The sequence below is a fragment of the Heterocephalus glaber genome, unplaced genomic scaffold (assembly GCF_053883595.1).
Source record: "Heterocephalus glaber isolate CG9 unplaced genomic scaffold, H.glaber_assembly_v1.0 deba00000594, whole genome shotgun sequence".
NCBI lineage: Eukaryota > Metazoa > Chordata > Mammalia > Rodentia > Bathyergidae > Heterocephalus > Heterocephalus glaber.
Window position 1 is genome coordinate 7,961,489 of NW_028258151.1, and position 11,845 is coordinate 7,973,333.

The 11,845-nt window shown below is 41.3% G+C and overlaps 1 protein-coding gene across 1 annotated transcript in view; it reads left to right on the plus strand.

The window, feature by feature from the left end:
• Window positions 1-9,368, plus strand: part of Lgsn (lengsin, lens protein with glutamine synthetase domain) — a 214,042-nt gene extending 204,674 nt beyond the window's left edge. Inside the window, 1 exon segment of the mRNA XM_021259409.2 lies at window positions 1,584-9,368. Coding sequence (XP_021115068.2) covers window positions 1,584-2,783 — 1,200 coding nt within the window. The 3' untranslated portion in view covers window positions 2,784-9,368.
• Window positions 9,369-11,845: the final 2,477 nt, after the last annotated feature.

An 11,845-nucleotide genomic window follows, 5' to 3' on the forward strand; every position in this document is an offset into this window, starting at 1 on the left:
CATTTTATGGTCAGGGCCTCTTCTCCACCCATTAACATAACCTTGAACACACAAGGCTTTGTTGATATTCTACACAGTTTATAGAAATTGTTTTATGTCTGTCTTCGATTTTATAACCTCATCACCTCCCTGTTGTGTGGTACGCAGCATAAATTAAATAAATGACCAAATCCACTGAACCACAGATACATATATAGCTAGAAAGCGCCTTATCAGTGGCCTGTTTGAACACTCATTTGATGGATATGGAAGCCAAGGCGCATACCCGAGTCGCCAAACTTCACACCAGTAGTTGCTAAAGTGCTACAACTCGAGGTTCCATCTGCTGACAAATGGTTCATGCTGACTTGGAGCCTTGGAGCTGGAGCTGTAGGTCCGAACTCACAGACAGGTTCTCCGGACTCCGGGAGACAGTGAGGTGGTTCATTCTCACGTGGATTGGAAAGTGAATGTGGAGAGGAGTGAAACTGTCTGATGACTGGGCTCCTCCAGTGTCAGACAACTGTCACATGCGCTGTTGGTCTGGCCACGGTCAGCTTTCTGACAAAGATTGAGGATAGATTCTTTGCTGCAGAATTTTGAGAGCCAGTACTTGTTGGGATTCAGCAGAGGACACCTAAGCATGAGTATGTGGGTACCTCTGATGTGCCACAGCATCTCTTCTGCTCATGCAGGAGTGAGATGGCCGGGTTACAAGGCAGATCTAGTCACCACACCCTTCGCAGTACTAAGACATAAATCAACCTGGATTCCCATCAGTGGATGAGTGGACAAGGCAGATGTGCTGTTTCCATGTAGAATATTATTCAGTCACAAAAGGAAAGGGATCCTGCCATTTACACAACATGGTGGAGATAGAGGACATCATGTTAGTGACATAAATCAGATACAGAAAGTCAAATACCACACTCCTCTCTCATACGTGGACACTCAGGAAGGTTGGCCTGGATGTGGAGCCATGTTCGCAGAGGATGGGGAAAGTAGAGGGTGCTGGACAATGGGCACCAAAATGCAATCAGGGAGGAGGCGTAAGTTCAGTGCGGTGGCTCATAACTTTTCGTATATTTTGTGAATACCTGGAAGAGTTATGCTTGAAGGTTCCAACATAAAGTTACAATAGGGAGATGAAAACATTAATTAGGCCAATTTGACCAGTGCACTTTGTAACCATGTACAGAATTATTGTTACTGTATCCTATATACAATTAAAATTAGCCAAAATAGAGCCTTATCTGAGGTTTTAGCAACTATATCATAAAATAGAAAGTATTTTACAAAGTACTTTTGATTATGGTGATTTCAAATATTTCCATAAGGCTTTACCTTTGTCTTTTGTGATAGATTTTCTTTATCCCTGTAATGCATTTATAAATGTTTTATAGCTGTTTTTCATATCTAGGAGCATGTAATACCTTCACGGCTTTAAGAACTAGTAGTTGATAAAGGTGCCTTTGGGGATTTTCTTCTGAAACATTTAAAATTTATCTGATATCAAATTAGACATTAAACCAATTGCTCCTCACTAACAAACTCTTTCTTAGCACTTCCTTTGCATCAGTTAAGGCCTCCTTTTTCTTCCTTAGGAAAAAGTGGCCCAGGGTGTGTTCATGCCCTGAGGCTATCTGGAACTGATCCCTGACCCTAAGGATGACGAGGTGAATCACATAAGGGCCACGTGTTTCAACAGCGATGTAGTCCTGAGGCCCGAGCTCTGCACCTTCCGAGTGCTGCCCTGGGTGCCAAGGACTGCCCGGGTGATCTGCGACACCTTCACGGTGACAGGGGAGCCGCTGCCCACCTCCCCGAGGTGCATAGCTAAGAGGCAGCTGAGCCAGCTGCAAGATGCAGGCTTCTCCCTGCTGTCTGCATTCCTCTGTGACTTCTGTGTCTTTGGTGTGTCTGAAGTTATCAACTCCAAGGCCGTATCTTTTCCTGTTCCGGCCTTTCTAGATAATCATGACCAGCCCTTCATGCAGGAACTCGTGAATGGCTTGTGTCACACTGGGGCCACCGTGGAGAGCTTTTCCTCTTCTACCAGGCCTGGTCAGATGGAAATCTGTTTTCTGCCGGAATTTGGCATCGCTTCAGCCGATAACGCGTTTACCCTCCGAACAGCTGTCAAAGAAGTGGCCAGGAAATACAATTACATTGCCAGCTTTTTCCTTGAGACAGGGTTCTGCAATTCCGGAATTTTGTCTCACAGTGTCTGGCATGTCAGTGGGAAGAAAAATGTGTTCTGCAGCAGTCCTGGAGCCGAGCTGCTCACACCGGCTGGGCAGAAGTGGCTGGCAGGACTTCTGAAGCACTCTCCAGCCCTCAGCTGCCTGCTGGCGCCTGATGTCAGCTGCCGAAAGTGCTACTGCAAGGATAGCAAAGACCCAAAGACCACTGTGCCTGTGGCCTGGGGCTACAATGACAACAGTTGTGCCTTCAACATCAAAAGTCACGGTGGGAGAGGCACCCGGATAGAAAACAAACTAGGCTCGGCCACTGCCAACCCGTACCTGGTGCTGGCTGCCACCATTGCCGCGGGCCTGGATGGGCTGCAGAGCTGCGACAGTGCTGTGGCCGGGGAGGGTGACAGCACAGGCCTCTGCCAGGCCCAGCAAGCCACCATCCCTGTGAAGCTGGAAGACGCCCTCATGGCCTTGGAGGAGGATCAGTGTCTGAGACAGGCTCTGGGAGAAACTTTCATTCGGTATTTTGTTGCCATGAAGAAATATGAGCTGGAAAATGAAGAAACAGATGCAGAGAGAAATAAATTCTTGGAGTATTTTATTTAGAATAGAACTCCTAACTCTTTGTTTCAAGATGTTATTTTAGCTTTAACAGCTAATCTATCAGCAGGAAAGGATTGAACTTTCATAATTAACCGCAAGTCTCCAAATGCTTACCCTCTTTTTGTTGTCCTTGTGGAATCTGTCAGATGAAGTTGGGTTGCTGAGAGGGAACGGTGAGGGACAGAAACAATAGAAGTTGTGGAGAAGGTCTAAAATGGAGGCTCAACTGGTGGTGTCAGCTGGTTATCACTCTTTCATGTCATGGGACACATGCAGGAGTGTTCAGTTGTAAGCAATAAATACATTTGCACATGAAAAAAGAATTAAGCTTTAGAAGGAACAATGACTACAATAAGGAAAAATTTCAAATGTAAACACAGGTTGTGACTGCCAGGGAAACGCACACGTTGCTATAATCTGACTAAGGGAATCAGTGTAGGGATCTGGCTGGTCAGCATCATGATGGTCTTTTCAAATGCAACCAGTTTTGCAAAAATTTGCTATGATCACAAGTCAGTAGAAGTTTATACACTTCTCTTTGCATGCTTCTCCACCAGCTCTTGAAAGGCTGAAGGACTTCCAGACTATGATGTCCTCAAGAATCGAATCCACAGAGATAGAATTCAGGCCGGGAGTGATGAAATCAGGTTGTTAAAGTGACCAGAGTCTTTTTTAAAGCAATGTCATATGTAGAAGCACAATACATAGAAGGATGGGGGACAGACAGGGTCCAGGTTGTATGGAGTGGGGTGGGCACCTCCTCTTGGCTTCCTTCTTTGAAGCTGGACATCCCTTTAAACCACTCATTCTTTGCAGAGTGTGAGAACAACTGCCCAGCTACCCAGGGGCCCCTGAGCAGCCTGAATTTGTACTTACATTACTAATTCTGCGGCCTACAGAAGTTGAGGATTCTCCAGAGAATATTAAATGTCCCAGGCCTTTGTTTGAATGTGATAAAATTGCAACTATTACTAAAGTTTAGCATCTTTGAGAACAAGTCAAAAATCTACTTGCTAGCAAATGAAAACACCAATCTACTGCTTAGGAGATTTATGTTCAATTAAAACCGACCTTGGTCTCAATTTAGGTGGCAAACATACAAGCTGAGTCAGAGCATTTGGCTCAGTTTTTCCTATTAAAGTTCTTAATATTTAGTATCTTAAATCATGAAAGTCAGTCTGTCCCTCACTATTGGCCCACCTCTTTTCTCCTTTGTGTAGAATGAGTGTACTTGGTAACAAATTAATAAAGTTCTTGAGTGGCTTGAACAATAGAGAGAAAGGTAGCCCAGGGTGGTGGAGAAGGAAGGAACCTGACCTATATCATCTGAAAATGAAATCCCACAGATTCCCCATGGGAGGGATAAGAAGGAAGCTCACGGCAGCTGCTATAGTCAGCCAATTTTCATTTTTCTCTGATCCCAGTAATAACACTGCAGTGTGTCAGAAGGGAAGACATTGTGTAACAAAGAAATGATATTTCCGAGCCTCTACTGCAATTGAAGGTGATCACGTGATCAGGTCCGGCCAAGGAGGTGTCAGTGGAGCACAGAGAGGAAGCTCTAGGAACTGGCTGGGAGGACAGGCGGGCACTTTTCCCTGCCCCTTTCCTGTCCTCACCTTCCAGCTGACTGGCTTAGAAGACTCTCACCAGGAGATTCCTGCCAGAGGGTAGAAATTTCCCTTTGTGGAGCTATGTTTGATTTGTCTACATCCATTTATTTCTACCTGAAAGAAAGACAAACTTCTGTGTCTTTTATGACCCAGTGATTTGGACTCTTTGTTGCAACAATACACCATCTTGCTTGTGTGTTTGCATGTAAGTATATGTGCATGAGCGTGTGTGTGTGTATGTGCATGTGTGTGTATTTGTGTGTAGGACATTTGTAGGAAATGGGGATGAAGAATAAAAATATAAGAACCAGTAAAAAGACCTCTTGTAATGTTTCTCCTTCTAGAGAAGAAAATCTGAATTGCTCAGAGGGAGCCACTCATGCAAAAAATTGTATTCTCTCTCACTCTAATAGAGCTGTACTGAGCCCTCCATAGTTCACTAGCCTTCGTGAAATGTGTCTAGTGCTTTAGCTTGGTTTTAATACAATGAGTAAAATGTGCTGTAAAAACTCTGCTAATCACAGTTTTTTCAGCCTTTCTTTCCTATTCTTTTACACATTGTGACAGTTAACCTTAATTGTATCAACTTGATTTCTTAAAACCAGGAGATTAATAAAGTACACTTCTGGGTGTGTCTGGATGAGTTTTGGCCTGGGGTACTATATACAGGTCCTGGCCCCTTCCTCTCCAGCTCTGTTGGCTCTGCTCTGCTTCTCAACCTTCATAAAGCAAGTAGCTTTCCTCTGCCAAACCCCTCTGCCATGATATTTTTCTCTTGGAACCAACCAACCATGGACTGAACCCTCCAAAACCATGAGCCAAATTAAAGCACTCCTCTTCTAAGTTGGGGGTGTCAGTTACTGCTTCCCAAAATGATATACATATTATTAGAATAATTTAAGAAATGCAATACCCAGGATGCCAATGCAAGGGAATTATGAAATTGAGGAAATTATTGTCATTGTTAAGTATAAAGTAGTGAGTCAGCAGAAAATATTCAGTACAATTTACAGATTTCAGTTACTGTATGTGTGTGTGGATGGATATTCTTAGTCTTTAACACAAGCCAAGAGAGTTGAGGAATAAGTAACAATTGGAATAGGAGAATGTTAAACCTCAGTTATCTGGTTTTTTTTACTTTTATCTGTTCCCGATTTTCCTATTGTTGATGAGACCTTCTGCTGATGCTTCTGTCTTCTTGTTCTAAGTGAAGATGGCCAGATGTTTACTCAGTATTATTTATTGAGCATTTTTTGTATGTTGTTCCAGGGGAAACCAAGACAAAGATGAAAAGCAGAAAATGAAAAAGTTTTAGATCTGTGTATCTTAAGAAGAACAAAACAGGGGGTCGGGGATTTAGCTCAGTGGTTTTGTTGCCTGCTGCGCAAGCTCAAGGACCCGAGTTTGATCCCCGGTACCAAAAAAAGAGAAGAACAAAACATATTTTTTTGTAGGCCTGTTGCTGAAAAAACTATTTGGAAGTCTTTATGGGCCTGAAAAGGATGCTTTTGAATTTCTTTACAGAAATTACTTTCTCATTTTCATTCACCATAATTGTTCTAATCAAAGCTTAAGGGAAAATGTGATTACTGAATTTAAATTTGGTTATTAAATGAGTATACATAAGAAATGTAAATTAAAAACGATAATGTTTTAAGACTAAAAACTAAAACATTAGTGTCATCATAAGAAGTTGCTATTTTCAAGGGCATTTTATAATCTAAAGTTTCATTTTATAATATCTGAAAAACAGTGAAGCTTAAAATGACTTTGAAGGTAATGAAAGATCTCAAAACTTTAATATGAATAAAAATTGAAATATGCAGTTACCTCTGGATTTACCACCAATGCAGAGACATACTCCAGGGACCTGAGTAACACAGCAGACTGACTTATGTGTTTATGATAGAGGTATTGTCACACATATCATTCTTCTTGGGCTTCCTCTGGAGGTGTTAGGATTTTACCTCACACACGACCTTTGTGTGCAATGCTTTCCATGGTACAGTTCTCATGTTCCCTATAATTAGTGGTTCATGTTACGTTTCCTAATTAGGATCTTAGTTCCAAAAATGGAGGACACGCATCGTCCTCATATTTGTCATTATATTTCTTATTCCTTTGCAAGTGTTTTAGAATTTAATACATGTTCAATTAATGCCTATAGTTAAGGCATTATAGAGCACTATGTTTATACAGTATACCACACATCACATCCTCAGAGAGGGTGAGAAACAGAGATGGGTACAGCTGTGAGAATCAAAGACTTGTGGTTTTTATTGGCTTAACATTATGGCCATTAGAGGAACTTCTCCAAGTTCTGTTTCTACAAGCTCTTGAGGAAACACAACTAAGTATCTTGATAGGATCATAGAAAAGAGGGCACAGCAGAGTGGTTCAGGGTGTTAGCCATGTGGGACCTTTCAAAAGCCTTTTGGTTTGTGGAATTCCTTCCCTTTGGACTCCTAAGTAGGAGTCAAACCTCAGCTTTCTCTTGCAGCTGAGGCATGAGACTCTGCCAGTCAGATGCAGTGATGAAGACACACCTAACCTTAAAAATAACTGCATCTGTATTGAAAGAAAGGAGAGAGAGAGAGAGAGAGAGGAAGAAAGAAGGAGAAGAAGGAGAGGGACAGGGAGAGGGAGAGGGGGCAACAGCATATCCTCCATCCTGGGGCAGCCTTGAGGGAGACAGCAGGGCTGGGGTCACCATGCTGCCACACGGGACTGGCATCTTCCATCTTGGACAGGGCTGCTGGTGTTGCCCAGTGGTGTTGCTGCAGGGTTTCTCTGGAGCAGTCAGGAACAGCTTCTGGACCTGAATTTCTGGCCCTCTCAGATTATATGAATCACTTAATATCCTTTAAAAAATTCCTTCCTGCTTAAAGTAGCTCAAATTTGGAAAAAGAGACCTGACTAAAAAGCATTATTTACAAGGATACAAAGAGCAAGAAAACAGTGAAAAGAAAGGAGAAAGATAAAGAATGCTTTTTCATTAGAAAACTGGGGAAAAATTCATGCTTATATTAAATTTAGATTAAACCAAGTTTTATTAAGCTCCTGAAATGTAGAATACACCATGTGAGTGATTTCTAATTTATTGCCTTATTGATGTTCTTTACAATTTTACAAACTATGTATGTGTACTGTATTATAAGTGAGAGATATAAGATGCGGAGAAGCAAAAGGTTGAAAGAACTGGGAATCAAATCCAGGTTTCCACCTTGATTTGAGTCTCACAGTCTCTATACTATTCCAAAATGGCATTAGCTACACAGTCTCAGGGGTGTCTAACAGTGAAAAGTACCATGCATGTTAAAATTGTGAACCTCTGGATACCAAATATGGGGAAAATAATCAAGGATTTTCTTTTTGTTAATATGCTGCTCAAGTTAAGGTACTTTCACTGAGCTTTAGTCAGTATGACCACAAGCCAGTCTCAGCAGCACACGTGTGGAGTTGTGCCAGTAAGTTGCCACCTGTCTGTTACCTGTCCAGCCAGGGGAGCTCATCCCGAAGGAAAACAGTCCCACGGAAGCACTTCAGAACTGTCTCTGAAAAGTAAAACTCTAAAAATAGCAATTCAAGCCTTCAATGTTTTTATATTTTTTGAAATAAAAATCCCTGTTGACATAGCTGGTAGTACTAAGAATTTGAACTGGTGCCATTTAAATTATTTTGTTCCATCTTGAGAAATGTCCTTTGCCAAACAGCATTCACGGAGAGCATAAGGGATCTGGTACTTCTGTCTGGCTTCTTAAAGAATAATAGATAAGAAGACACATTGAGTTTTGAAAATGACCAACCTGAATGAAGGGGAAAAGGGTAAGTTAAGGGAAAAAAATCAGCTGAGAACCTGCCATACAATGAAATGACGGAATCTTTTTCTTCCTGAATTAGGATTTTCAGCTAATATTAATTTCACATAGAAAGGAAAGAATGAATTAATAAGACCACAGGTTTAATTTTTGTAGAACTGCTAATGTAAGATTCACTTAAGGCTAATGTTTAGCTGTTTCTTAGGCACAAAAGGCTTACAGAATGAGTGCCACGTTGCAGAGAGTCTTCAGGATATCCGCTAGAGGGCAGCAGTGCACCATGAAAGGCATCAGAACAGTGGCTGAGCGTTCTCTGCAAAGCCTAATATTAAACGTGAAAGTAACCAGATTTTCAATAAATGAAAATTGAAAAAAATGTATTAGGGATACTAACTCCATAAAGACATTTCCAACCACATGACTTATATTTGAATATATTCAGGCTAACAGGTATTACACATGGGCTCATATCAGAGAGAAGAGGAGACAGGTGCACTGGAAGGATATTGTATTTCTGATACCCAGGTTATATTAAGGAGACATTAGAAATATGAAATCATGGAAACATTAGCTGCATTACATGATGCCCGAAATTAATCCAGGGTTCTTAAATTCTGGATGGACCTGAACTGGATTTGGAATAATAAATAGGCTGGAAAAGGACTAAAAATTTTTTTTACCACCAGTTCATTTAAAAAAATATTTAAAAATGTTTATTATTTAGTAATTTGTAAAAATCATGATAGCAAAATATAGCTATAATTTGTTATTTATTTAGAAGTTCATTTCAATCATATAAGAGCATCTAAAATATCTACAAATTAGATAAATTAGACAAAGTGCTAGTTTTCTTTCTTTGATCACTAGAAGGCTTAAATATAGACTTTATATGAAGTAAACAGAAATTATGAAACTTTAGTGTCTGAAGTGAAAGGGAATGTTGGGTAATAAATTGTTACTGGAGTTAGACATTAGTAGCTCTTCCATTCCCTTTACTGAATAGTTGCTTTTGAGAGCGGTGTGTGTCAGTTATTGAAGGGGCATGTGAACAGAGCAGCACACGCTTACCTCCCACAAAGAGCTCTCACCATCCCTGAGAGAATGGATAGAATTCTATTCTTTTTTCCTTAAATTCTTTTATTGGTACATTTTAAGTATACAATACATTTACATTTCTCATTGGGAACTTGTACCTGTACATGATGTATCTTGGTTCTTATTTTTGCCCCATTCCCTGCCCTCCCTTCACCCCCCCCCTTTCCTATTTACAAAGACTTTGTTTCAATTTTTTCCATTTCTCATAATTTTTCCTTTCCCTTTTTTCCTTTCCCCTACCCCTCCCACTCCCCCTACTCCTTTGGACCTTTTCTTCCTATTTCACATTATCAATTATTCATTTTAATCATTGGTACATTTTAGGTACACAATATAATGACATTCACCATTGGAAATTTGCAGCTTTACATCATCCATCTTGGTTCTTATTTTTCCCCCTTCCCCTGCCCTCCCTTCAACCCCTCCATCCCTCCCTATTTACAAAGACTTTGTTTACATTTTTCCATTTTCTGATATTAATTCAATTCCCTTTTTCCCTTTCCCCTACCCCTCCTTCTTCCCCTTCCCCTTTGCCCCTTTTCTTTCCATTTCACACTATGAGAATGGATAGAATTCTGAATGTGGATGTAGGTCCAAACTGATGTGTAGAGGACAAGAACAAAACAGTGTAGAGGTGATGACAGTGACCAAATGATACCAGGGCACAGGTTGGGTCAGAGTTTCTTGTATCCAACCGTGTTTGCCCCGGGGTCCCTGGGATTGTCTGAGCCCATGCCTCTAGGACTTGGGGAGAGAAAATAAGTGCAGCTAAGAAGAGGAGAGGAAAACTCACACAAATGGGGCTGTGTCAGGCAGGCCCCCTTCCTAACTCTTTGCCATTAAACAGCATCCACTTGCTTCTTCCTTCCCTGTGCTTGGGAACAAGAGATGCCCTCACCAGTTCCCAGGTGCTCAGCAGTCCCACCTGCTCACTCTGTCTCTCCAGACTCCAGTATGTCTCTCTTTTGATGTTTCTTCCTTATTAGAAGTTAAACACATTGACATATTTCCAGTGTGTGTAACACACATACACACACACACACCCTCAAAAGAAAACACCTCCAGTTATTCATGTATGGTTCTCAATTCTCTTTAAGATCAAATTCATTGCTGTACTCCATGTCCTTCCTCTTTCTACTTCCTCTTACTGTTTACTCTTCGAAGCTTCTCTCCTTTGCCCCCCCCCCAATATTCTGTTTTTTTCCCCCACCAAAACACACCAACTGCCCTTACCAAGGTTAACAGTGACCTCTTGTCGTGGCTGTGTCTAGATGCCCCCCAAAGCCTCATGAGGTCATGGGTGGGGCTTTTTCAGAGGTGGCTGGATCTAGAGTGTGTGACTCTAGGATTGATTCATGGTGCAATGCTAGGCTCAAGGGCACTAGGATTAAAGGTCTGAGTGCTACCTGCCTGAAGTAGCCCAGATAAGATATAAGGGGTAGAAAGAGCAGTGGTCATCCCTTGCGTGCTTTGCTGCCTTCTGCCCTCCATGAACTGTTTCTCCTTTGCCATGCCTGTCTGCCATGCCACCCTGCATTGATGCCAGTCATTTATAGACTGAAACCTCTACAAACTGAAATAAACTTTTCTTACTTTAACTTTGGATGTCTGGTATTTTGTCTCAGAAATGAGAAAAGTAACTAAGACACCTCTCTTCAATTGAATTCAGTGGCCCCTTTTCATCTTTTATATTTTGTGACTACATAGTAAATTGGCAGAATTGACTTCTGCCTCATAGCTGAAATGATTTTCTCTTGACTCTTGAGGTGCTAAAGCCTCTAGATTTTCTTCTGTTCCTGTTCATTTCCAATCTCCTGCAAAGTTGTCTTCCAGCTGAAATCTAATGTTGATTATTCAAGATCTTTCCATTCTTGGTTCTCTTTTCATTCTAGAAAGTGGCCTTTTAACATATTTATTATTAATACTATTTTTCACTGATTAAGAATCTTGGTTAAAAGTAATAGGGATCAGGCCAGGGATTTAGCTCAGTGGTTCTGGTGCCTGCCTCGCAAGCACAAGGTCCAGAGTTCAATCCCTGGTACCCTCACCAAAAAAGGTAATAGGGATCAAATCGAACTTGAATCAATGGAAGGAGGTTTTCTTTCTCTCTCTGTCTTTCTCCCTCCCTCCTTCCCTTCCTTCCTTTCTCTCTCTCTCTCTCTTTCTCTCTTTCTTTCTCTCTTTCTTTCTAGAAATAAAAAGAGCCTTGCAGATCTTAAGATCTCCGATGTGGGCAGGTCTTAGAAATGGATCTAGCCAGGACTAGAGTTCTGTAGATAAACTACAGCATCTTTTCCTTCAGTTCTTATTTGTTTCTCTTCATGTCAGCATCATGCTTTCTGTCTTGCTACAGCCTAGCTTCCTGTGCATGGTGGAAAAATGTCTACTGAAATAACAGTCTAGTGTGCATCTTTTATGTTCAATAAGCAGCTGTCTGAAGCTAGACTGTCTTAGTCTCAAATCCACATTCCTTGATTCAGTTTGGGCAATGTTCACATTCCTTGTCCAGCTAACTGTGGACTGGGAGGGAGAAATCACA